Below are 26,229 nucleotides of genomic sequence, written 5' to 3'. Positions count from 1 at the left end.
TCAGAGACGAGATGGTGGAGCTGCAGCTGCCGGACGGCGACGCCCAGCAGCGCCACCATGCTCTGGAAACCAGCAACGGTGCCCGATTCCAGTCAGAGGAGCCACGTGGAGGTTTGGGACCAGAGGAACATCTGTCTGACAGCTACAGCGCAAAAACATCAGAGGAGGCAGAACCCGGAGGCGGGATCGGGGCCGGTGAGCTTGACGTTTAAGTTTTGCTTTTCCCAACTGCAGATGTTTTTCTTCTTTTATTCCAGAGACTGCAAACAGAGAACTGAACACACTGTTTTCTGGAGGAGGTCTGTGGAGTTTTAGAATACAGCACAATACAATACAATGCATTACAATACATTACAACAGTGGTCCCCAACTCCCGAGCCGCGGACCAGTACCGGTCCGTGGGTCGTGGGACTTTAGCGCCACCTCCAACTGAGGAGAGAGCTTCTATAACTCAATGCCACTCATGTGGCAAAAATAAAAAAATATATAATATATATAATATAAAAATAAATCGAAATAACAGATGACGCAATGTCACTTCACTGGTTCCAGAATGAAAAAGATCTGTAAATGGGTTTTATATGGAGCGTCTTCATGCAAAGTCTCCTTTAAATAAAAACAAATTGCACATCTCAGTTTACAGCCACAGTGCACTGATTCTCTTGTTGGTGAAGCTGCCAGTGCATTAATTATAGTGACTATGACGAGTGGAAAGCTCAGTTATTGCTGCCAGAGTCATTTATTTCATCTACAATATTGAGCTATACAAGGCGAACAACACCTCCGTATGTGCCGTATAATCCAATGACAGCAGTCTTGGCAGATGAATTCTTCAAAAAAACAAAAACAAAAAAACCAGAAACAAAACGTCCTCAGTTCTTTGTATCGTTGGCAGGTGCATTTTGTTCTCGACAGCTTGTTTTTGGAACCTGCCTCCATTTATATTTGTCTCCCTCGATGTCTTTCAGTCTGTCTCAGGTCAAAGGTCGTAATAGGGGGTGAAAGGTCGGGAACAAACAGGAGGTGTCCTCCTCAGACCAGGTCGTTGGCAGGTACTGCACACAAGTTAGGTTGCGTCTTTAAGTCAGTCTGGCAAAACCCTTCCAGAGAAGAAGTATTTTTTTTGTTTGAATCTGTTGTTGATTTTTTTTAAAGGAGTCCCTGTGAGGAGTTTTGACTGCGTGTCCATCGACAGCGACCTCGACTCAGTTTGCACCCAGCAGGTCAGGGCACATGTTTGCAGGCGTTCAGGTAAGAAACAGGGGGATGAAAAAAATCAATCTGATGGATTTATTCCTTGGCTGAAGATTCAAAGTAACGTCAGCCAAGTCACTCCCACAGGGTGGCGCTCTCTGCTCCAGTCTGTCACAGGCCTTGGCAGCGACTTGGATGCGGCCTCGCTGGATGACAGTGAACCTCCGACAGCACCCGGAGCAGCGACACAGCAGAGGGTTCACGCAAACTGTAAGACACACAACATGCAGAGCTGCTTTTTGGCCAGGGACTATTCACAGCAAACAGTTCACACAGAGAAAATAAGAGCATTCATTCAGAAAAAAACAACAATTTATGAAATGTTTTCCACGTCAAGCCGACTCGAACCCGTGTGCTGTGGTCACTTCTGCCCATTATATCATGAAAATAAACGTAGAAATGGGGGAAGTTGTCTCAGATGTTTCCTTTCTTTCTCTCTTCAGCTAATCCTGCCTTCAAAGCCAAAAGTGACATAAGAGAAACTTGCAGGTGAGTGAAAGAGCACCTCGGAAATGTTCACCTTTTCTTGTTTAGTGGTTTTACAATAAAATTACAATTTTCTTTTTCTCATGTCTTTTGGATGTTTTTTGTGCGTCTGTGAAGACACAGGTGTCCTGTGGAAGACAGAGATGCAGACACAGAGGAGGAAGAGGAGACGAGTCGGCCGAGCGGGAGACGCAGGTCCGAGAGGACGAGCTCCGATTGGCTGAGAATGAAAAATCACTTCCTGGCTTTGCAATGCGTGAGGGTGACGATGATTAGGTCCCTTGAAACCGAAGCGTATCAGAATTTGGCGAGTGCACTGACGCCAATCGTCCGTCTGTCTGTCTGTCTGCCCGTCCGTCTGTCTGCCTGCTCTTCAGAGATGCGTTGAAGAGGAAGAGCAGCTCCAGCTGAAGACGACACAGATTAGAGCCACTGAGCTCTCGCTGTCTGGACTGCAGCAGAGGTGGCAGGTGCACATTTTTTGACTATTTTATTTTCAGTTTTAAATTAGTACAAAAAAGTCAATATAGCAACAGTATACAGACAAAACCTAACAAATGAACCCCCCACCCCGAAGAACAACAAAAATAAATATCAGTCTATAAAATCTGTACAAATGATTGACTTGATTACTTGTTGCAAGAGATGTGCCAACATGATATAAATACAGCTGTCGAGTTTTCAAACGGTGTTGTACTGTTTTCTGAGACAATATGCAACTTTTTCCAGGGGGTTCAAATGACCACCTGTCAATAAGGAGAGGGGAATCAGATTTCCATGACACACTCCTTGACCACACGTAGAGCAACTCCATGAATTTGGTTGTGCATTGTTTAGCGAGTAGCGAATACTTGTTAAATTCCACAGGGGACACAGTTCAGAGTCCGGTGGGACTTTAACACCAGTGATCCTGGTTGAGGTGGAGCTCATATCATACTAGAAAGGCTTTACTTTAGTACACAATCATGTACAGTGCAAAAAGGAACCAACTTCAGTGTCAAACCAGACACCGAAGTTGGTTCCTTCTTTCATCTTCGCCTCATTTTCATCTGTGAGTTTGCCATTGACCATGACGTACAGGTGCTCCTGTGGGTAAGCAGGCTGATCTTGGGATACTCCAGAGAAAGTATCTATCTGACAAATCACATTTGAATAAATGTAGTTTTTCTGGGGTAAGGTATAATTGATGTAGAATATTATAGTTAATCTATCTATACTGGGTATTGACAGGCGTTGACAAGCATTTTGGCATAAATCTATCCACAGTTGTTCATCAATTGTAATATTAAGTTCTGGCTCCCATTTCATTTGAGACTTGTGTTAACCTGGCTTTTGGGCCCTTTGCTTTGAAGAACCCTCTCCACATCATGCTCAGCACATAGATGACATTATTTTTTGAATGTCCCAGCATGCTTTGCGAGAAAAGCACATTGCTGCAGAGAGAGCGAGGATTGGGAGGGAGGATGTGACTCTGGCGCTGATTGTGAAAGGAGGGAGGACGAAAAAGGACTCTGAGAGGTAAAGAACATGATTGATTGATTGATTGATTGATTGATTGATTGATTGATTGATTGATTTAAGTGTCAAACACCCTGATTGGTGCCCAACCTTCATGGGCTTATATTACACTGAACAATGCATTTGTCAAACAATAGTCCCACAATTACATTCACAACCACCGTTTGTCCACAGAACAAAGCAAAACACAACACAACCTATGATAAATAAAATATGGACACATACAAGAAAAAGTGGTTTGTCATATGAAATACAAAGCACTTTGTCACCGATGCCGCCAGGCCTTTCTATAAATAAAGTTAGTCAAAGCAAAAACATCATTTTCAAACAACCAGCACAGAATCTCACCTTCATTTTTCTAGAAATATATCAGGATTTTTATTTTTTTACTGGATCAATTTGTTTCATCATAATATATAGGACGGTAATAAACAAAATGAAATTCATTCATTAAATCTTACTTTTAAATGGACCCACTACTACTTTTTCTACTACTGCCAGAGGTCGGTATGGTGCCTGTTGCACAAAAGAACAATCAATCAATCAATGACTGAAAGTGACTCTTCACACATTGTGTTGCAGTGCCCAGCAGCACAACTTGAGGAAGCAGGAATTGTGTGTCCTTGAGGTGAGCGGTGCAGGAGAAGAATCTTCTTTGTTTCTTTGTTGTACCATTAAAACTGAAAATGCTCTTGATGCCAAACGGTCTCCGCACAGCCGAGTGTGGTCATGTCGGCGTTGGAGCGGGACGAGTTGGACCGACTGCTGAGCGACACCAAGACAGAGCTGTTTGCCCAAAAGCGTCGCGCTCGCGAGGAGCTGGAGGCCTTGCAAGAAGTAAAGTGTCCACCACCCTGCCGCAGCCAGTTACGCAATAAAATCCCAGCAATGAATTCAACAAAAAGCCTCTCATTTTTCTCTGGCTCACTCGCTCACGACCTTGTGGAGCAGAGGCTGGAGGAGACGTGCGAGGAGCTGCAGAGGGCTGCAGAGGCAGAGAGCTTCCTGAGGAGCAGGTGTTCATCACTGGAGGAGGAGCAAAGGCAGGACAAGGAGCAGATGAAGGTGGTGAACAACCAGTTTTACACACCAACCAATTGTTCGCAACGGCAGGTTTTGGAAATCTGATAATCTCATTTTTTTTTTCCCCTGTCAGCTTCAAGAACAAGAGATTAGGAAGCTTCAGGTTTCTCTGGAGCAGGAGCAGCAGGAGGCAAAGAGCCGGGAGGAGGAGCTGCAGGTGGCGCTAGAGGACAAGGTGCCCAATAAACTACCACCTTAGAGGTTCAGCAGTGCTGCAGCGGCAGCATCTGATGTTTCTGTCTTCCCATTTAACTGCAGGCAGCGATCTCAGAAGTACTCACATTCTGCACTTCAGTAAAAGTATGGATACTTGTGTAAAAAGAAAAAAAAACTGGTAAACGTATTAGTACTGATTCAATTCCTTCACTCAAGTAAAAGTGAGAATGGACAGTCTCTGAAATATACTAAAGTAAAAAGTATTTTTTTTTTTTGCCATGAATGAAACAATACATTGGTTGATAACTTGAAAAAGTAGAGACAGATTACTCTCTTGATGAGCATCTGGATCGTTTTGACAGCCTTGCTACTCTCAGTCGATCTCGCGCTCCATCTTTGCCTCACTGGTAAACAAGACCCTGAGATACTTAAACTCCTCCACCTGAGGTAGAGTCTCTCTACCAACCCGGAGACAGCAAACCACCTTTTTCGAGAACGACGGCCTCGGACTTGAAGGTGCTGATTCTCATTCCAGCCGCTTCACACTCAGCTGCAAACTATCCCAGCGCCCATTGGGGGTCCAGGCTCGATGAAGCCAACATGACCAGATCATCTGCAAAAAAGCAGAGACGCAATCATGTGGTTCCCGAACCAGACCCTCTCCGGCCCTCTGTGCCTAGAAATTCTGTCCATGAAAATAATGAACAGAACAGGTGACAAAAGGCAGCCCTGCTGGAGTCCAACATGCACTGGGAACAGGTCTGACTTACTGCCGGCAATGTGAATCAGACTCTGATCATACAGGGACTGAACGGCCTTTAACAGAGGGCCCAGGACTCCATAGTCCTGGACCCCTCACAAGACGCCTCGAGTCGAGGGACACAGTCAAATGCCTTCTCCAAATTCATAAAGCACATGTAGACTGGTTGGGCGAACTCCCATGAACCCTCGAGCACCCGGTGGAGAGTGTGGAGCTGGTCCAGTGTTCCGTGACGCGGACGGAACCCTCATTGTTCCTCCTGAATCCGAGGTTCGACTATCGGCCATTTCCTCTCCTCCAGTACCCTGGGGTAGACTTTACCGGGGAGGCTGAGGAGTGTGATCACACCCTGCGGTCCCCCTTCTTTAAAAGAGGAACCACCACCCCGGTCTGCCAATCCAGAGGCACTGTCCTCGACCACCAGTTTCACGTTTTTGTTGGTGGAGCACTGCTTCTCTTTTCTGAGGTGCCTGACGGTTTGCCAGAACTTCTTCGAGACCGACCAATAGTCGCCCTCCATGACTTCCCTAAACTCCTCCCAGGCCTGCCTCCAGCACCACCTGAGCTGCAGCACACTTGTCCTGTTTTTACCAATCCCCTGCTTCAAGGGTCCCATGAGCCAACATGGCATCATAGGACTCCTTCTTCAGCTTGACAGCATCCCTTACTTCCAGTGTCCACCACCAGTTTCGGGGGTTGTCGCCGCGACAGGCACCAGAGGCCTTGCCACCACAGCTACGAGCAGCTGCGTTGACAATAGAAGTGGAGAGGATGATCAATTCGGACTCAATGTCTCCAACCTCCCCCAGGATCATGGAGAAGCTCTCCCGGCTGATGCCATGTGTACTTGTGAACACCCTTGTGCTCGAACGTGGTGTTCGTTACGGACAAACTGTGACTAGCACAGAAGTCGAGCAACAGAACACCGCTCGGGTTCAGATCAGAAAGGCTGTTCCTCCCAATCAAGCCTTTTCAGGTCTTACTGTCGTTTCCCATATGAGCGTTGAAGTCCCCCAGCAGAACAACAGAGTCCCCGGTCAGAACACCATCCAGCACCCCTCCCAGGGACTAAAAGAAGGCCAAGTATTCTCCACTGCGGTTCGGGCCATAGGCTGAAATCTCAGTGCGCGACCTTAACAACCTCTATAAAAAATAATAAGTGAATTACTTTTGACACACTGTAAAAAATGTCAGTGAAATTAACATTAATATCCTGTAAAATCTTGACATAAAAAAACTGTAGCAAGAAAAACATTGAAACTTTGTATATTTTAAAACAATGTATTGTAAACAACAGACCAATACATAATTGTCAATTTTACAGTCAGCATATGTTAAAAAGAGGGTATTTCTTTGTAGAATTAATATGTTGCTGTATTATAATCATAGAAAAATTGTTATTCTTGGACCAACATAATACAGTTAAAATTTCAATATGGCTTGGTTTATAGAACTTTAAAAAAATGTAAAATTCTTAACAATTAAAAATGTTAAAATTATTGAAAATATGTTGTAATTTCTAGATAAATACTGGAACTTAGATTAAATGGATTACCAAATCCAGACGAATGCAAACAGATTTAGCAATGGCTAGTCTCACATAAACAATTAATGGTAGAGTTAGTTTGTATAGATCTATTTGATTCTACTTAAACACTCATTTGTTCAAATGTATGCTTTAAAATTAATTCTAATCTGCATAATTTCATCAGTTTGAAATGAGTTGATACTAGTTTGGTTTTAAAAGTTGCGAAACAGTTGTTATTATTGCCGCCTCACAGTACGAAAGTTGTGAGTTCGATTCCAGGTCTGGGATCATTCTGTGCGGAGTTTGCCTGGTCTGCGTGGCTTCTTTCGGGGTTCTCCAGCTTCCTCCCAAAGTCCAAAAACATGCATGCGAGGTCAATTGAAACTCTAAATTGGCCGTAGGTTTGAAGGTGAGTGCAAATGATTGTGTCTCTACATAACAGCAAGAATTAGTCCTAGCATACCCCCATGACCCTGAGTTTGGGAAAAAAAAAACTGGTATGGAAAATTAATGGAAAGATGGTTTTCATAGAAGTTATGAGAGGTAGGGTGTACCAAGGCGATGGTACAGACTAATGTTCAAAAACCTCTATGGCACACAACTTCACAAAGATGGTGACATTGCCCGGTATGGTGTAGCTGGGGCCCCACCCTGGAGACAGGCCTGGGGTTGGGGCTCATATCTGAAGACCTGATGGCTGGGTCTAAGCCCACTGGGCCCAGCCCGATGGAGCGACATGGGTCCAGCCTCCTGTGGGCTCGCCAACCTCAGAGGAAGCTGCAGGGGTCAGATTGTTCGGTGGACCATTGAAGTCCAGGGCCTGGACGACCTCGTAACTGCTTGAAAGCAGACTCTCCATTTCTCTCGTGTTGCCTGCGGTGAGCGATGGCAGGCTTATTTCCAGAAAGACTCGGCAGGCCCAAGCGCATCATGAGGGTCTGTTGGGAACATCTGGTTGAGCTATAATTGGACTTATATGCTAGAATAATATCATGCAATTCAAACAAATTTATTTAATTTAAATAGATATACTCATTGTTATTAATTTAAAGTAATAATTGTATTATATTATAATGTTTAGATATTATATAATTATTCTTTATATAACTATTATTTATAGTAAATACATAAATCTAATAATTCTCAAGTGGTTTGTGTTTCTGTGGTTAAATACGCAGGGCACACTGGAGAAAAAATGTCAGAAAGCATAAACGTTGCGTGAGATTTTAAAAATGCAAGGACCAATCAATAAAGGAGTACCTTTTGTGGACTCTTCTATGATTGGATGCCACGTTTTGGCGGAGTACTTGGCGCGGAGCAGACAGACTTGGAATTGTGGGAGCAGACGAAATACATTGCGAGGAGTACGAACGGGGAGAGCGAGAAAGACGAAATTGGAGCAGTGACGAGTGACGGAGCAGGAGACACGGAGGTTCGGGAGTTGGAGACAAAGAAGTGTCATAAAGGAGGAAGGGAGACAAGTCGGAGCAGGGACGACGGACGAGGAGACAAGCGAGAACAGGTACGTTGAGGAATCGTTACCATGCTATAAGCGGTAAGCTAGCAGACTTCATTTTTACGCTAACAGACGAAGTCTTAACTTGCGCGGCATCGCCATTAGTTACTTCAAACGTGCTTTCAATATTTCACAACATGTTTGCATGCCGTTTTTGTAGCAAAACTCTTCTAACTTTGAGAGACTATGTTCTGCATTGCCGCGTTCATAGAAATGAACCACGCTGCGTTTTCCAGTGTGTTGGCGTCGACTGCAAGAAGACATTTTCCACGTACGCCGCTTTCAAAGCTCATTTCTACCGCGTACACAATGTGCCCGAACCTCCGCACAGTAGAGCCGTTGTTTCAGATTTGAAATGCGCCATTTCGCTGTGCGTCCGCCAGTTTCATACAGCAAAAGAACTCATCCATCATTTGAAAGAGCATTTAGTTGAGGGAAGAGTTGTATCATGTCCCGTAATTGATTGCAAAAACGTGTTCACAAATAAATCAACTTTCACTGCTCACATGTCACGCAAACATAAAGGATGTTCTGTGGAAAACATAAGTGATGTTTACAGGGAAACGGTGTGTCAGTCTCCTAGCACTGTATGTGAGGATGCTTCACAGATCTTCAACACAGTAGGTCCTTCAACCAGTGGAAGCTGTGAACTCCCACACGATTTCAATGAGACCTTTCTCAGGAATATTTGTTTATTTTATCTAAAATTGCAAGGGCAGCTCCTTCTCCCTGCTTCAACAATCCAGATTGTTGTGGAGGAGATACAAAATGTGCATGAGTTAGGACAGGATTTCACTAGAAGTAAACTTCATTCACTTTTAAAAGATGACATGGGTCTAACAGATGATGCAGTCGCTAAAATCTGTGATTGCGTTAAAGATTCAGATCTATTCTCTGCCTGCCATCGGGGGCCACTAAGAACAACTTATTCACGAACCCAGACCTTCAAAAAAATGTTCAAGTACATTGAGCCTAAAAAACTATCATTAGGGATTGATGAAAACAACACACAGAGGTATGCTTACTACATTCCACTGAAGCAAACATTACACACCCTTTTAGAATCTGAGTTGTGGAAGAATACAGTGACCCAGCAATATACCACAGACTCACAGGAGTTTAGTGACATACATGATGGACAAATCTTTAAGTCAAACAAATTCTTTATTGAAAATCCAGGTTGCCTGAAGCTAATTTTGTACCAGGATGCTTTTGAAATAGCCAATCCTCTTGGTTCGGCTAAGAAAAAACATAAAGTCCTAGCTGTCTATCTTTCTGTGGCAAATTTGCCTGCTTATGCGCGATCAAATACTGATCACATGTCCCTTGTTTTGTTGTGTGGAGAGAAGGACTTAAAACAGTTTGGGTATGCTAAACTTTTCTCAGAGATGTTGGAGGATTTGAAAGATTTGGAAGAGAATGGAATATGTTTGGACTTTAAAACTGTGAAAGCAGCACTGTATTGCATCGCAGGTGATAATCTTGGATCACACAGCATTGGGGGGTTTACCGAAAACTTTAGTCGTTCAAACTATTTTTGTCGATACTGTGAAGTCACACGAAGTGACTTTCAAAATAATGATCCCAATGTCTGTGGTCCACAGCGTACGCCTGAAGTTTACGACTCAGCTGTAAATGATCTCACATCTGAAGACGGGAAGGTTGACAAAGGCATAAAGGTAAATTCTGTATTCAATGCTTTAAAATCTTTTCATGTTTGCCAGCCTGGTCTCCCACCGTGCTTAGGTCATGACATATTTGAGGGCATTTTATCCTATGATGTATCACTGTACTTGAAATATTTCATCAAGAAAAAGAAGTGGTTTACTTATACACTTCTGAATCGGCGAATCACCCAGTTCAACTACAAAGGTTCTGATGCACTCACAAAACCATGCACTGTCAATGATGGGTCTAAGCTTTCTGGCCAAGCCATACAGAATTGGAATTTTTTGAGGTTGCTGCCTGTTTTAATTGGTGACAAAGTGCAAAGTCCTGAAGATGAGGTGTGGCAGTTAACTCTACAGCTTAAAGATATAGTTGATCTGATTTGTGCACAAAGAATTTCTATGTCACAAGTAGCATATCTTGAAATCGTAATCCAAGAATATCTGGAATCAAGGAAGTGTTTGTTCCCACAGTGTACATTAAAACCAAAGCATCATTATTTGCGACACTATCCAGCACTTCTTTTAAAGTTTGGCCCCCTAATACGACTGTGGACAATGCGATTCGAAAGCAAGCACAGCTACTTTAAGAGATGTGCCAGGCATCTGAAAAACTTCAAAAATGTATGCCTTACTTTGTCTGAGAGACACCAGATGTTTCAGGCATATGTTTTAGTTGGACCAGGAAACTGTCAACCTCTGCATGTCAAAGACAGCTGTACATTTCACGTTGATCTTTACAGCGAGAAAATTAAAGAAGCCGTGAGCGAGTTTGACTTCTCAGAAAACAACACTTGTGTTTCCACAGACATACAGTACAAAGGAACAATATATAAGAAGGGCAATTTTCTTGTGTCCAAAAATGATGAGACTATGGAGTTTGGAGAGCTTCTCATTATTTTAATCAAAAATGATACAGAGGTGTATTTTGTCATGGCTGTACACAACGCTGACTATCATTCTGAGTACCATCTCTACTCTGTGAAAAAAGATTGTGCAATGTTGCTTTGTCTTAAAATCAGTGACTTGGTAGATTTTTATCCTTTAACATCCTACGTTGTTAGTGGACACCAAGTCATTCCACTGAAGCACAGCATCTTCTCCAAATAAACTTGATCTTGAGCACTGGTGGGAAAAAAAGGCAAAAACATTTCATAATGCATGTGATTTTTCTCATTGTACCAGCAATGACCGACTGGGAGATAACATTTTTGCGCCGTGCCATCAATGAGGTCTTACCTGACCTAGCTGAGGCGTCAAAAGACATTTTGGAGGAGACCTTGCAGTCCCTTGGTATCGAGACAAGTGATGATTTTCAGTTCCTTGAGGAAAGTGACTTGTTGACGGCTTTGAGACCCATTCAAGCCAGAAAAGTCATTGCTGCTTGGAAGTTGAAAGTTAAGTATTCAGCATTGGCTGCAGTTAGTGCTAATAGAAAAACAAAACCATTCTCATAATGTTTGTCTTCTCTATCTCACTCTCTGTGTCTCTTTCCTTTTCTGCAGGCCAAACTGATGACAGTATCAGCACATCTTGTCTCTCACCAGCACCTCCACCATCCTTGGAGTCTGCCTCACCCAGAAGTTTGTCTTCATCATCTTCCAGCAGCTGCCAAAGCCCTGGTGTTGACTGGGTGGATACATACCAAGTTCCATGGGACAAATTCCCAGAAGAACTAATTCAAGCTCTAGAGAGGGGAAAACGGCCAAGCCCTCGTCTAAGAAGGGAGATGGTTCGCATCATTGTTTCTGATATGATGCGAAGAAATTCTTCAGTGAGTAAGAGAAACTCAACTGATATTGCCAAAAAGATGGTGGCAAAGTATCCAAAATCTTTGCAAGATATTATAGACGGAGATGTCATAGGCCCAGGTTACCACTCTCTTGTGAAACAACTGCAAAATAGAATAGAGAACGTGAAGAGACCGACAACACCAAAAATAAGAAAAAGAAAGACTTGCACAGAGGATTGTGACACAGATGAGGTCCCTCCACAACAAAGAGCAGCAACCCAGGACACGTATGGATGCATCAAGTGGAATGTAAAATTCTTGCCACTTGGAGAGACCCTGGAGAGCCAGCAAGATAAGCAAGAAAAACTGCGGTGGATGTCTCAGCAAACTAATGCTAATCAGGAGGAGGCCAAACAATTAATGAAGCTAACCTTCTACACACAGCGCAAACAAGTTAACGAGGGGAAAAATATAAAAGACCTGCTGCAGGAATGGCCCTATTGGTTCAGTGAACTTGGCATGGATGTGCACTTCAAAGAACTTACAGGAATAGCACTTAAAGAAACGTTCTTAAAAAATGTGGACCTGAAGGGGAAGCGGCTTCTAAACTTCATGAGTACAGTTTGTATGAGCAAAAACAAAAAGTTCTTGCTGGCTGCAACCAAGGTGAAAATGTTGAGAGGTGCTGAGCTGAGTGGCTGCTCTGAAGATGTGAAAGAAATGGTCCTGCTGCTGATGGCCTATTTCGATGAAAGAGAAGAAATTATGTTGTCTAATGTGGAGGACACCTGTCTGGCAAGGGAAGTCCAGACAGACAAGCTCCCCTTAACTCCTACTATCATTGTCTGTGGTAAGTTAACTTTTGATCAGTGTGTTTCTTTTTATGTCTAGATGATTTCTACTTGATTTTGTTGTTGTGAACAGTATAAATTGTGAGAATGTGTGTTGAATGTGAGGGTCTGTTTTGAAAGGGCGAGTGTGTTTGAGAGAAAAAATATACTTGTTTGTCTATGTGTGTCTGTAAGTCTGTCTGTGCCCGAAAATGTTTCAGGAGCACAATCATTTGTTTCACCTAATGTTTTGTGTGATTTCTTTCTCATTTTTTTTCCTTTATTTTTTAGGGCAGTCCTGCTTTACTGCCACACGATTCATGCTCTGTATTGACAGAACGATTGTTCAGGAGAACATCCCCTCCTTTATGTCATCATTGGTTATGATGTTCGGAAGCTACTACAACTTCAACATCCATTATCCAGCCAGGCTGGCATCTACCCTGGAGTTCCTGCAGAGGTAATATTTTCTCTGAGAAAAAAAAGAAAAGAAAAGAAAAAAAGTTGTTTAATGTACAGTAGTTTCTATTGTCGTTCTGGAAGTTACTTTATCATTAATCCATGTCTCTGTTTTCTGCTGTTTTCCAAGATGCTTTTTTTCCATAAATCCTGAGAAGGGCACGAAAGTAGAAAAGACCGGCACCTCCCGTCTACACGTGAACCCCAGAGTCCTCACATTGATCCAAGATCTTTCAGATCATGAGTGGCGGGACATCTGAATATGTTCTCAAGTAAGTCTTAGTAGTAGTTAAACGTGTGGTCCCTAAGTCAGTCATACAGACATACAACCACATTAAAAATGTACATAAATATAAATGAACCAGAAATCTGTAAGCTGAAGCTTTAGCAAAGTTGAGGTTAGCGTTGATGCCCCAGTCGCTAATAATTTTTTTCTTTTTGTTGTTTAATTTTTAAGCTTTAACAGTGATTGAAATTTGTTTGAAGTTGTGTTAAATGTTGTGTTTGTGAGCTTATGGGTATCTGTGTCTGTGTTTTTGAACCTGTGTGTGTATCTGAGAGTCAGTGTATGTTTGTGTAGGACTGAGTCTTAGTGCATTCATGGCATCGTTGTGCTTTTCTTCTCTTTTCAAATATGCTTTTCTTCCATCAATACAGAGAGCACAGAAGTGGAGTAGAACAGCAGATCCTGTTTACAGTGGAACCCCAGAGTCCACACCTTGATGCAGTTAAGGTTTCTAACTATTGCTTAGTTCTGTAAGCTTTCATTGTATATGTTATAGATGGAAATCTGATTTAGACCTGTTAGAATTTTGACAATCTGGTTGCACTTTGTTTTTTATGTTTATAGAATTATTTAAAATTATTATTATTTTCTCAAGAGGAAAAGGAAGAGAAATGCTTTGTTCCTTAGTTTAAAATTAAGGCAAGGAAATTGTCAAAGTGAAAATGTTTTGCTCTTTGAAGTAATAAAATCTTGAAATTATGAGTTGGTATTGCAGTTTTTTTTTTTGGTCTAATTACTTGAGGGTATAGTTCTTTTCACATTTCTTGTGAAAAAAATAAAGAAAGTGCAGTTGTCACAATAAAATGTAGAAATGGTCAAAAACATTTCTTTAGGTGGCTTAAATTTTTAAGTAGCAGTAAACATTACAAGTAAAAACCTTTGTTTGAGGTCCTTCAGAGTTCGTGTTTGGGTCCAAATTCAGTTATGGATGTAGATGTTTATTTTGCAACAAAACATTGCTTTTAATAATACAAAATATATTACATGCAACACAACCTTTTATGAAAATAAGCAAGAAAAATTGGTGAAATTACAATCTTATTATGAGGCTTTTACAGTTTAACAATGCCTTGCATCTGAAGTTTTGTTGTGCGTTTGAATGGGATTGTATGTGAAATAACCAATAAGCACATGTAAATTTTACAGAAGAAGATGGCTTTAATAACAGCATGGTCATTCCAATTTGGCTGAAAAGGGATGTTCAATTTACAAAATCAGGATGTATTTTAAAAATATTATTTTGTAATTGGCAACAGTTTTAAATTGATAAATTTACAGTTTGTTTTGTAACGTGGTTTACACTCTGCTGTATTTTTTACAATATTATTCTGGCAACCACAGCTGCCAGATTTATTCCGTAAAAACAACAAGTTTTTTTTTACAGTGCAGAGAGAGAGCCAGGAGGTGGTGCGACAGCTCCAGCAGGGCCTCCAGCTGGCTATGAGGGAGGCCGACGGACTGAGAGTCTCACTGGAGGAGCAGCAGCTCAGCGCCAGGGAGACGGAGCAGCAGCTGCTGCTATGGGCCCAGCAGCTGGGGGCAGAGTGTCAGCTCCTGCGCCACCTAGTGGAGCCGGGAGGAGCCAAGCAAGGCTCTGAACCGTCACCTCCAAGGTATTCTTATTATTTTTTTAATACATTTTTCCATCCATCCATCCATTTTCTATACCCACTTCCTCCCGCTCTCAGGGTTGGGGGGAAACAACGTAATTATCTTTATATTTTTTATATTGTGTGTGTATGTGCGTGCATGTGCGTGTTCGTGTGTGTCTGTCTGTCTGTCTGTCTGTCTGTCTGTGTGTGCATGTGGTGCACACAATTTGTTGAACCGTGGGATTGTCTTTTTTCTTACACTCGTGAAAATTTCACTCATTGATTACCAATAGAACTACGACAGCAACAACTAATACTATTACTACTTCTGCATCAACTTCTACTACTACAATTAAAAGACTGCACAGCCTCAGATTGTGTGATGACAGACCTCTGATTTTGTGGTGCGCAGCCTGACGGTACCTGAGACTCTCAGCCACTTGGGGGCGCTGCGGGAGCGACTGACCGTCGCGACGAGCCGTCTGCACCGGGAGCTGCTCTCACAGAGGCAAACAGCGGAGCTCCTGCGACACAGCAAGGTTCGATGCGAAGGTTACACCTTGCGAAACTTCGTGTTCTCCAGCTTCATAATAAATGTTGTCTTCTAGGAGCAGGAGCTGAACCTACAGAGGCAACAGCTGAGGACGGAGAGAGACCGAGACTTGAAGACTCTCAAGGAGCGACTCATCCAGGCATCACACGCACGCACGCACGCACACGCACACACACACACACACACACACACACACACACGCACGCACGCACGCAAAATAGCTCTAATCTTGAGTTCCGATTGGCAGGAGCACATTGAGGAGCTGAGCACCTTGACGTGGGCTCCCCTCTGTGATGAGGGAAGAGGAGGAGGAGGAGGAGGAGAGGGAGAAGGAAGAGGAGGAGGCACGGCAGCGTCCCTCCGCAAACAGCTGCAGGCCAAAGACCAGGAGCTGCGGCAGGTCCACAGGAGGATGGAGCAATGGAAGGAGCAGACTGCCGCTCGTCTGGCCTGCAAGTTCGAGGAGGAGTTGACCGCGGAACTGGAGAGGTTGGGACAGAGTCGTGAAGCAGACATGGCATTAAAACTGGCTGCTGCCAAAATGTGCATTGAAAAAAAAAAGAAAAAGAAAAAAAGAAGTTGCGCAAGGTGTAAACTTGTGTCTGTGTTTCACCAGAATGATGTTGCTGGAAGTTGCCGAACACTGTTAGCGCCCACTGTTGGTGATGACCGGTAGCGCCAAAGCAGCTCAAATTTTCCAAATGATCATTTTGTTACTTTTCAAAATGTTAATTTCCCACCGTTTAATAGTCACAGCAGCAGTAATTCAAATTCTATGTAAGTATTCACAATCTGTGGTGATACACTCAGATCACTAAATCACATCACCAGTGTGTGATACTGACCAAAGAATTTCAGCAGCTCATAGTTTCACACTGACTCAAGACCTCACTTTAATAATATTGCTGCTGCAATTTTATCAATTATAATTGAAATTAATTATTGCAGCATTGCCGCCAACTGGAATACAGTAAAAGAGGGGAAATCTAAGAAAACATATTTCTGTCTTTTCGTCTTTTTAGTGCTGCATTAAAGTTTTTGCTCCAATGTTTTGCTCTCCCACAGGTGCAAGATAAAGTTGTTGAGGGCCAGGTAACTGATTTGTGTGACTGTCAGAAGTAGATGCGAAACTAACCGGCTGTCCGTCGTCAAAGAGCATGAACCTCACAAACACCCACTAGCTGTAGCAGTTTGTTTTTTTTTTTCTCTTTGCAGCCATCTGGATGTACAACTACACTCAATAAAATCACCTTCTTAACCACTTTACATTTCATAAAGGTGAAATAAAACACTTATTTATATGCAATGTTGGCAAGTAATCTATTACTAAGTAATCCATTACTGTAATTAAACTACTTTTTTAATAACGCAGTAATGTTAACAGGATTACTGTGGCAAAACCGGTAATTATATCACAATTACTTTATCAAGTAACATTCCATTACTTTTCTGAAATATTTTGCAAGCTAGAAATGTGTAATTATCCACAAAATGTCGGAATTTTAGACCAAACCAACCAAAAACAGCAATGTCACAGATTATTTTAACAATTTGGGCTGTGCAAAAGGCGCCAGTGGTGTACATCAGTTTGTTCTGTGAAATATGCAGTTTGTGTTCAGAGAGCAAACATTCATTCACGTTAAGAGAACAGAGGCAATATTTGGAATTGCTAAATTTTCACCTTATAAAGTTCATTTCAAAGCACTGAGCAACTGTTAGTTTATCTTTTTTAACTAAAGTAATTAGTAATTGATTACTTATGAAACAAAGTAATCGAAGAAGTAATTAGATTACTTTTTAAGTGAGTAATCAGTAGTTGGATTACTTTTATGGAGTAATCCCAACAACACTGTTTATATGTCAGTATTATGTAGATAACTAATTAATCAAACTGTTCATAATATCTGGTTCAATTTAATTAATATATTATAATTAATATAATTTTCCTTCTCTTGGCACTATATTGTTTTCTGTAATTATGTATATTTCTCCAATGTGGGATTTGTAAAGGCATTTTATTCTAATCCACAAAGCCCTGATAGGTGTATCTAATTTCCAGGAAATCTGCAAAGACGCAGGACAGGCTGAAATGTGTGCGTCCTGAAGTCGAGGAGCCTCCAAGTCCAAAGGTGAGTGTGTTAATGTCACGCACAGATAAACAAACCAAAACAAATTGTTGTCTTGTTTTTTTGTTTGTTTGTTTGTTTATTTGGTTTTGTCACGTGATTCAACCTTGCGTCAATCTTCTCTTCAGCAGGACCCTCAGATTCCAGCCGGCTCTCCTTCGCTGCGGGACGGCGCCCCCTGCAGCCCCTCCGATGTGGCTTCCTTGAAACTTGTGCGTTACCTGCAGGAAAGAGTCAAGCAGCTCCGCGTAGAGAACGACACCTGCAGCTGGAGCCTGTCGCCGCCACGGCCGGCAGTACCATGTGATTTGTCAGGATCCTGCCCCTCAACTGTACGTTCACTGCTTTTAATTCTGTTAGGTTTTTTCTTTCTTTCCCTGACTGCACGTTTCATTTGTTGTCAGCATTCCAAAAAAAATTTGTTCAGTTGCTGTCATTTCGTACCACCCAAGGAAACAATAAGCTTTTTTGCTTGTGTCTGACTTGGTCACACAAGTTTTGCACTGTTTTGCACTCTGCTTTACTGCAAATAAATCAGGTTGCACCCCCCGCCATCAGTGTGTGAACGTGTGTGTGTGCGTGCGAATGGCTGAATGCAAAATATGCAGTGTCATGTGCCCTGACTGCTCAGGTGACCGTGTAAAAGTCAGTATTTGCAGCTAACGGTGGTGCTTCCCTTGTAGGACACTGCTGGGACTCAGAGCCGCTCCAGTCCGGACAGACTCAGGCTGAGGACACGAGACTTCACTCAGTCACACCACTGAGTCATATGAGGCTCTTTGAATCTGGGTTCGTTTTGACACCGGAAAGATGAATCATTTACTTTTTATACGGGTACAGGTCAGGGTGACAGGGGACGCAGCTGAAGACGTGGCCATTGAGTTTGCATTCCTCTGCGGAAAAGGCAAAGTTTATGTACGGCTTGACGTTTCAATGAACTGGGAATAATGATGAGCTCACGCTTCACTGCAGAACTGTTACACAAGAGAACCTGTTGACTGTGGGGAACTCCTGTCGATGTTTAAAAGGGCAAACTGCTTCAATGTGTAATTATGTCACTTCTCAATTGATCTGAATAAACACAATACCATTCAATAATTCAAAAGAAATGTTGCAATAAAATGTTCGGTAAAAGCCTTTTCTGATTACTACTGCATTGGTCTGCCAGATGATTTAAAAACTATGTTTTTATAATATATTGTACTCACTACTTCTGGGTTAGGAAACACACTTCTATCTTAAATTGCGTGGAATGAAAACATAAACGGTGCCTCCATTCAAAACACTGAGTAAAAAACGATTCAGACCGCTCGTCTCAATCTCTATATGAGAAATATTTTGTCATTAGTTTTATTTTAAAACAAAAGAAGAAAAAAGAACTTGATGGCTGATTGCAGTTTTGCTGAAATTTTTAATTATATAAAGGAGCTTTTACAAAAGAAAATTCACATTTACAAAATCCGTAGCTCAACAATAGCAGCTGCTATAAGCACTATGAGAACTCTCTCTACCACAAGAACACCCTGTAGCAGTAAGCCTGTATGCAGACAAAAGCGACAGAACTTCTCTTTCTTGACATTGTCACAAAGCAGATCATGGTAGCTGTACAAAAGTGCTGCATCCTTATACAGAAGCTAAAAATCACACCTATATATATATATAGAAATTACATGTTTCTGACCAAACTTTGGCAAAATTATAAACAAATGTTGCCTGTTTACTATATATGGCAAGGCATAGACACAGTTTGTGAGTGTTTTGAGATCATGGCAATTACTTCTGAGTTGCATTTAGACAAATGAATCATGGCGTCACTACCTTGCCATCTTGGAAATAATCAGGAAAAAAAATGACTGTGAAGCAAAAGACGTTTTGAGAAAATAATCCGGCACAGCAAAGGTTGAGTCACCGTGTCTTACAGACTTAACCAGCTTCAGGCTCAGAGTCTTGAACTTGTTAAACAACAGGCCCAGTCTTTGTGTCTCTTGGAGCACTATTCCATCTCCATCTCCTCCTCGCCGCAGCTCCGCTCGGCGGGCAGGCTGAAGAGAGAGGAGCGCGTGTCTGCAGGTGGGCTCGGCGGGCTGCGAGGGGCAGGAGACGGACACGGGGTCATAGACAGCGAAGACGCCGTTTGCTGTTTCAGGTGTCTGTGAATCGAGTCCCTCTGCTTCCGGCAGAAAGGATCTTCTGGTGGCCGCCACAACACCAGCTCCATGCAGGAGTGACTCCTGGAGAAAAAAAAAACAACAACAATGACAGGATAAATTAAACATGGAGCGTTTCTCGAGTGATGTACAACGTGAAACACTCCAGAGACACGGTGAGAAGGACATACACAGACTGAGCAACGGTGTGCGGCAGGATGTCACTGATTCCACGCTGGAGACCTTCCTTCAAACTGTCGGAGATCACCAGCACCGGTCGCCTGGGGGCGGACTCAACGTCCAAACCTTCATCCTCATCGTCGTCCTCCAGTGTTATTCTGAAACATATGAAGAAAAATGAAACTTTCTTACGCCACTATAACCAATAAAGGAAATTTCAATCTTTGACCCTTGAAGATTTTTTTTTTTTTTTTTTAAAAAGAAGGATTTACTGTCTGTTCCTGTTTGATTTGTTTGTTAGCTCTGTGTTCCACCGTTGTTGCCGTCTTTACTATTTTCAATCCGATGTCCTGCTTGGCACTGTGGGCTTTATCTTAATGAAATGCCTTAAATCCATCCATCCATTTTTAATACATACTTCTTTCGGCATTAAGGGTTTTTAGGGTCTGCTGCCGCCTTGGCAGGGTGACAAACCCGGACAAGTCGCCAGTTCATCACAGGGCCACATTGAGACAAGACAAAGACAAACAACCATTCGCACTCACACACACACACACCTACGGTCAATTTCAAGTTCCCAATTCACCGCACGTGCGTGTTTTTGGACTGTGGGCGGAAGCCGGAGGAACCCACGCTGACACAGGGAGAACAAGCAAACTCAACACAGAAAGGCCCCAGGCCTGGAATCAAATCCGCGACCTTCTTGCCGTGAGGCCACAGTGCTAACCACTGCACCATTGCGTCGCCCTGAATGCCTTAAATAAAATATTCTCATTCAATTCATAATCATAAAAGAAATAAGTATGAACAGTTTTGCATGACCTCATCTTCAGTGTGAGGCCCTTATTCAAAAGAGCTGCCTGGAAATCCAGCGGCATTTGACAGATTGTGTCTTACACACTTGCATTCCCAGCATGTTTACTACCTGTCCTCAATCTCCTGGAGTTTCCTCTGAGCGGCCTCGATCTCCATGCAGGAGCCGTCAGTCTCAGGTCGAGGCACGGCGGTGGTGGTCTGGTCCTGCGGTGCTCGGTGGCACTGTGGGGGCGCGGGGCCGGCCTGCGGTGCAGGCAAGGGAGGGCAACTGATTGGTGGAGGCCAGTCGACGTGAGTCACAACGGTGGAGGTCTCAGAAATGTCCACTTCTGTCTCAACCATGAGCCTCCTCCTTTTGGCACTGCACGCCCTGAGGGAAGCAAAGACAAATTGATCAGGCGGTCGCCCCCTCATGTCAAGATGACATTTCTCTGCATTTTGCAGACGCAAAAGAAAGAAAAGAAGAAGAAGAAGAAGAAGAAGAAGAAGAAGAAAAAAAAACACCGTCTGTCGCACTCACTCGTCGTCCACTCTCCTCCTGTTTTTCCTGAGGCACCTCGCCTCCCAGCTGCTGCCGGACAGAAAAGACCAGGTGTGTCACGATAAACGGAAACTCAGTAACAGGTGGAATTATCTCTTTATGGCAACGTAACTACGACACCGAGGTCGACGCTCACCTGTTCGCCACCTGCGCTGTCCTCTGCAGGTGGTGGGACGCGCTCGGACTTCCCAGGTCAAACTCGGGCAGGCTCGTGGGCCCCGAGAATGAATACATGGTGGGCAGGAAGCCCACCTCGCTGCTGGCAGGAGCAGAGTGGTGCATCGCAGTCCGGCGGATAATAACTACAAAACGACTAAGATTTGACAGACCTGTGTGGACACATATTAGGAAGGCTGGCCGTTTCCTCTCACTCCTGAACTACATAACGCACATTTTGTTTTGTTTTGACAACTTGCATTCGCTTCACGTCACCTTTCATACGGCGTTCGCTAAACTAGGCCAACTAGCAGCATATCAGTATGCCACAATAGCATCTAGTTTGTTTGTTGTTGTTTTTTTTATGTTTTGAACGGCTGCGAATGAACTTAGCCAAGTACGTTCATCGTTACGGGACGACCCTGCCCCTTTCTGTTCGTATTGTTTTGCTAGGTTGGCTACGTTGGTCCTTCTCCGTTAGCTTCAAGTCGCGTTCTTTAATATTTAGCACACAGCAACAGGCCCCGAGGATTCGAGTCTTAATTACTGTACCACCTGCAAACAGAGACAGGTCCCGACTTAATGGACTCTTTTTTGCGGACTCTGTGGGGTCAGTGGGATATTACAAAGTTAGCCAATCCAAACGTAGAGTATCGTTGGAAGAGTCTTCATCGTTCAAGAAAGTACAGCGCCAGGTGAACTATGGGAAGTGTAGTTATACTGGACCCGGATGTCTTTTTAGTCTAAAACATCAACTACTTAAAAATAAATAAATAAATAATAATAATAATAATAATAAAAAAATATATATCGTCACATTAAAGGGGCATGTTTTATATTTGCATCCCAGGTTGCATATGAGCTAGAAAAAAAATATTTAACGTTAAGTATATGTCTTGTACCTAAGCAACCGGAAAAGTTCGCCCCTTGTTGTTTTTACACTTCCGGTGTGCGACGGTCCATCAGCTGGCGTTTAAAGGCATAGACTTAATAATGAGAAAGGTGGCGCCCGGTTGTTTTGTTTTTAATCGTGTTGTCAGCAGCTCATCTCAGATGACGGGTCATGTGACACCGTAATGCACCGTATGTAGTCGCTCCTGGGTCAGTAGTCACTCATCAGTCTGGGTTGGATCTCGGCGCAGGAACGACTCTGCTCCTCCAAGCACGGCGAAGTTGAAGGTGTGTAGATCCATTATCAAGCGGATGTTACTGAATTTTATTTTTTATTATTACTGAATAATGCTACTTAACTCGGCAAACAAGTGCTGAAGGTGCACATACGTTGAATAGTAGACATATTGGCCCAGTTGGTTCCTTTTTCTCTGATTGTACAAAGCGCTTTGAGACGTCTTTGGATGTGATTTAGCGCTGTACAAATAAACGTTGATTGAGTGATTGATCTCTACTGTACTAACTGTTTGTTGTGATGATTAACTAATTTACTTTTTTCTTTACAGTTTTCAGCACACCAAAGTCTGTTTTATGTAGGCACGTTATCGTTTTACATGTTGTATTTATTATTTATTAGAATGAATGTTTCTCTGCAGTTTTCGAAGAATGCTGTCTTTACTCCTAATCACATTGCTCCTGGCTTTTGCCTCTGGCAAACAATGTGGTGAGTGTCTCTATATCTGTCTCTGTATCTTCAACAAATACCCTCAGTGTCCCAGGGGCACCGGGTTTCAAAACGGTTTTTAATACGTGACTCACAGGTCTGGAAATTCACTGATTTTGCAATGATGTGCTTAAATGTATCCAGAAGTCACTGTGTTCCACATTGCAAGTAAATATGGCCCATCAAGCAAGATAACATTACATTTATGAAATTTAACCTAACGTGACCTTCTCTGATTCATACGGACACTGTTCTTGTTTCCATGTTTTGCTTTTGCTGATCTTGCACTTTGTCTTTTGCAACTGTCATTTTGAAATGCCAAGTTGATCAGCAAGCAAAATGTTTGTTATTGTTATATTTCTAACAACAAACCACCTTCCTTTAATCCGACAAAAAACACACACATCTCCATTTTGATACTATACTGCAGAAACAGAAGAATCCCACGATGAGCTCATCCTGTCACTCAGCAAGAACCTCCTCAGGTCTTTGGAGACGCCTGAAGGAACCCCGAATCCCAGTGTCCACTTGGCGCTCCGACTCTCCAACAGTCATAACCAGGCCAAAGAGCTGATTCACCTCAACAGACTCAAAAATGATTTGCACAATGATATTCAAAGGTATAGTGTTCATACGTTATACATATTAGGGCACATCAATAGTCATGTTTGGTATATCCTGGTTTTATGTTTTCACACTCACAAACTAGTTCCCTCTCCATCTCTGACAGCTCCCTGTCAAACAGCCAGCCTGTGACTGGCATCTTGGCCCTGTACACTCTTGCTTTGAAGTCCTCCTGCTACGACCCCAGCACAGTCACCTTCACTGTCGGTGAGAATACGGTGTCGCTGCTGACACAACTGAAAACTGAGATGGAGCTCGAAAAAGAACACATTTCCTGTAAGTTTTGCTTTGATCTTTTAAAGGGTTCTCTGTCTCATAAAAAAAATCAGTTCTTCATCCTGACGTACTTTGACGCTACAAGGGAGAGGCCAAAGTTCTCAAAATGTCAAGATGCCCTGAAGTGGCCGACATTATTCTATGTCTACAATGAGATATAATTTCATTTAAGGCAGTGCTTCTTCTGTATATAACTCTTAACTACTCCCTGTCATCTCTTGATGTAAGAGCTGAACAGTGTATGGGAGCTTCTGTTTGATTGTGGAACTCTTGATATCACAAAGGTGCCACTGAAAGATTAAATATTGTTCTTTTCTTCATGCAGTCAGCCGTCGGCCTTTGACTAACTATTACCAGCACTCCCTGGGTGTGCTTGCTCTGTGTGTGAGTGGTGTCAGGGTCAACAACCACGTCACCCACAAGCTCATCAGGGCTGTAGAACATGAGCTCTTTCGACATGGAGACTCTGAGAGTGTCGGTAAGTGAGACCTGTTATGATAAAATGTAGACCTGTGCTTATTTAATTGTAGGTGTGCAGTAATAGTAATGGAAGTACATCTATCATGTTAATCCTTCTGTTTTTAAACGTGACTTGAAAACAGAATCTATCATAGCTCAGTTCCAAATAACAAAGGGTCAAAGATTCATACTTCAGAGTCTTCAGACATCACGTTGGCGGGTTTAGGGGATGAGGATGTAAAGCAGCAAATCTATGGGCGGTGAGATTGCCATAAAGATAAAAGTAGTGCTAAATACTCTGTGAAAGTTAGGTATAGCTCATGCTTTAAAATTTACAAGTAACCAATAATGCATTTATCTAAATTGCCAAACCCTTAGACTGGGAAGAAAAGGAAATCTTTTGATTCAACTGGTTTTAGGTTTAGGGTGAATCTTGACAGCCTCATTGTAAATGTACAATTTCTCTTGTGACTTTCTGAAGTCTGAAAATGGAAAATGGCCTGCACTTATATAGAATTTCAATCCCTCTTGCCGTATAGACACCTATGCCATGGCTGGCATGGCCCTCCAGTGCGTGAAAGACTATGGTTCTCACGTGCACAACACCGTTGAGCTGGGAACTGCGCTGTGCACGATCAAGCAGAAGCTCTTGGACTTTCGCAGGCCTGACGGTCACATTGGCAACGAGTTCAGCACAGGCCTCGCAGTTCAGGCAAGAATCTTTGCACTCAATTTGTTGGTTGGGCTAATTGAAAGCGCCTAGACAGATCTGTGCAGCCTAAATCCCCTCTCTTGTCTCTTGATCTCCTCAAGGCGTTACTGGCATTGGGAAGCCCAGTAGAATCTTGTGACGCGTCCATGGAGGCCATGAGGACGGGCATCAGAAGCGGCACGTACCACAACCCAATGGCCTCATCTCAGATCTTGCCAGCCCTCCAGCAGAAATCCTACCTGGCTGTTAAAAACAAGGACTGTCTGAACGAGGACGGTATGTGCAGTGCTGTGTCTCCCCCATGTGGCCAGTTTAGGTGACTTTAGGTAGTTCCCCCCACCCACTTTGAATCTCTTGTCTTTTCAGACTCCATAGTGCTGGAGCCTATTGAACCTGTGGTTACTCAACCAAGCCAAACCGAACTTCCTCTGACTGTGGAGGTGGTGATGTCGAGTATGGCAACTGCACGTTATCCTGTGGTCGTGCCAATGGACAGCACTCTGTTGGAGACACTGCAAATCCTCCAGAAGCAAAACCTTGGCTTCACGTAAGTTCATATACAACACACTTCATATTGTTTCACTCAGAGAGATGCCGCAGTGTTTTCTCATTCTTACTTCCTGGGCAGGTTTGAGACGGAAACCAGCTTGTGGGGTCCGTCTGTGAGTGCAGTGAATGGGGAGCAGGCCAGACAGAGTGACCGCAGATACTGGCACCTCTCGGCTGACGGCACTGCACTTATTGAGGGTGAGGGCACACTTATATTATTATTATTATTATTATTATTATTATCATTATTATTATTATTATTATTATTATTATTATCATCTGCATTTTAAATGTGTTCTTTTGACAACTTTTTGGTAGAAAACAAATTATTTTCCTCCTCAGGTGTTGGTGATTACAGGATCAAACGCACTCAAGCTATCAAGATCGAAAACACAGCCTACTAAGAGTCGACCTGCTGTTAAGCCACAGGTGACTGACACCAGTCACTTTTGTTGGACTGTTTTTCTACCACTGATTAAACATTCAATTAAGATGCAAGTTGTCATAATTTTTATGGTGTTCATCGAACTAGTGGAACTTTAATCAAAAAATAAAACTTTGAAGCAAATGAACAAACTTTAATGTGAGTGAATGTGATTTTATTTGTG

General features: G+C 42.8%; 3 protein-coding genes and 1 long non-coding RNA gene across 5 annotated transcripts; 3 read left to right on the top strand and 1 right to left on the bottom strand.

The window, feature by feature from the left end:
- The first annotated feature begins 1,233 nt into the window (after positions 1-1,233).
- LOC142888019 (uncharacterized) lies at positions 1,234-18,694 on the top strand. The gene is made up of 18 exons (XM_076026026.1): positions 1,234-1,251; positions 1,362-1,464; positions 1,698-1,743; positions 1,858-1,996; positions 2,118-2,210; positions 3,149-3,258; positions 3,841-3,886; positions 3,976-4,095; positions 4,210-4,323; positions 4,415-4,516; positions 14,665-14,888; positions 15,280-15,406; positions 15,476-15,559; positions 15,668-15,909; positions 16,486-16,512; positions 17,480-17,549; positions 17,675-17,878; positions 18,230-18,694. The coding sequence occupies exons 1-18, from the start codon at positions 1,234-1,236 to the stop codon at positions 18,308-18,310; spliced, it is 1,950 nt and encodes a 649-aa protein (XP_075882141.1). The 3' UTR covers positions 18,311-18,694.
- Positions 11,086-13,845, top strand: LOC142887956 (uncharacterized). Its single transcript, XR_012926634.1, has 4 exons — positions 11,086-12,550; positions 12,822-12,990; positions 13,120-13,261; positions 13,647-13,845. It is a non-coding gene; the product is annotated as an uncharacterized LOC142887956 (long non-coding RNA).
- A 167-nt stretch (positions 18,695-18,861) lies between the features above and the next one.
- ccdc117 (coiled-coil domain containing 117) lies at positions 18,862-22,151 on the bottom strand. Of its 2 annotated transcripts, none has more exons than XM_076025945.1 (5): positions 21,367-22,151; positions 21,210-21,260; positions 20,799-21,059; positions 19,885-20,031; positions 18,862-19,777 (listed from the first exon to the last, which is right to left on the bottom strand). In XM_076025945.1, the coding sequence occupies exons 1-5, from the start codon at positions 21,510-21,512 to the stop codon at positions 19,540-19,542; spliced, it is 843 nt and encodes a 280-aa protein (XP_075882060.1). In that variant the 5' UTR covers positions 21,513-22,151; the 3' UTR covers positions 18,862-19,539. The 2 variants fall into 2 exon arrangements, with proteins under 2 accessions (XP_075882060.1, XP_075882061.1); XM_076025946.1 differs by having other exon boundaries at positions 21,210-21,257.
- A 223-nt stretch (positions 22,152-22,374) lies between these two features.
- tcn2 (transcobalamin II) lies at positions 22,375-26,114 on the top strand. The gene is made up of 10 exons (XM_076025969.1): positions 22,375-22,565; positions 22,934-23,001; positions 23,432-23,621; positions 23,732-23,901; positions 24,227-24,379; positions 24,900-25,072; positions 25,174-25,348; positions 25,439-25,619; positions 25,701-25,819; positions 25,964-26,114. The coding sequence occupies exons 2-10, from the start codon at positions 22,944-22,946 to the stop codon at positions 26,023-26,025; spliced, it is 1,281 nt and encodes a 426-aa protein (XP_075882084.1). The 5' UTR covers positions 22,375-22,565; positions 22,934-22,943; the 3' UTR covers positions 26,026-26,114.
- The last annotated feature ends 115 nt before the right edge of the window (positions 26,115-26,229 follow it).

The sequence above is a fragment of the Nelusetta ayraudi genome, unplaced genomic scaffold (genome assembly GCF_046127955.1).
Source record: "Nelusetta ayraudi isolate G7.1 ecotype Tasmania unplaced genomic scaffold, CSIRO-AGI_Nayr_v1 ptg000018l, whole genome shotgun sequence".
NCBI lineage: Eukaryota > Metazoa > Chordata > Actinopteri > Tetraodontiformes > Monacanthidae > Nelusetta > Nelusetta ayraudi.
This window is presented reverse-complemented; position numbering and strand designations above follow the sequence as displayed.

What these genes read in the sequence shown, in the direction of transcription:
- tcn2 (XM_076025969.1), top strand. Translation starts at nt 22,944, where the DNA reads ATGCTGTCTTTACTCCTAATCACATTGCTCCTGGCTTTTGCCTCTGGC. An exon ending in TGCCTCTGGCAAACAATGTG is followed by an intron (nt 23,002 to 23,431) that starts GTGAGTGTCTCT and finishes ACTATACTGCAG; the next exon opens with AAACAGAAGAATCCCACGAT. An exon ending in GGACTGTCTGAACGAGGACG is followed by an intron (nt 25,349 to 25,438) that starts GTATGTGCAGTG and finishes TTGTCTTTTCAG; the next exon opens with ACTCCATAGTGCTGGAGCCT.
- LOC142888019 (XM_076026026.1), top strand. An exon ending in TCTGAACCGTCACCTCCAAG is followed by an intron (nt 14,889 to 15,279) that starts GTATTCTTATTA and finishes TGTGGTGCGCAG; the next exon opens with CCTGACGGTACCTGAGACTC. An exon ending in CAGGATCCTGCCCCTCAACT is followed by an intron (nt 17,879 to 18,229) that starts GTACGTTCACTG and finishes CTTCCCTTGTAG; the next exon opens with GACACTGCTGGGACTCAGAG.
- ccdc117 (XM_076025945.1), bottom strand. Translation starts at nt 21,512, where the DNA reads ATGCACCACTCTGCTCCTGCCAGCAGCGAGGTGGGCTTCCTGCCCACC. An exon ending in AGGAGGAGAGTGGACGACGA is followed by an intron (nt 21,060 to 21,209) that starts GTGAGTGCGACA and finishes TGCTTCCCTCAG; the next exon opens with GGCGTGCAGTGCCAAAAGGA. An exon ending in CTCCAGGAGATTGAGGACAG is followed by an intron (nt 20,032 to 20,798) that starts GTAGTAAACATG and finishes CATATGTTTCAG; the next exon opens with AATAACACTGGAGGACGACG.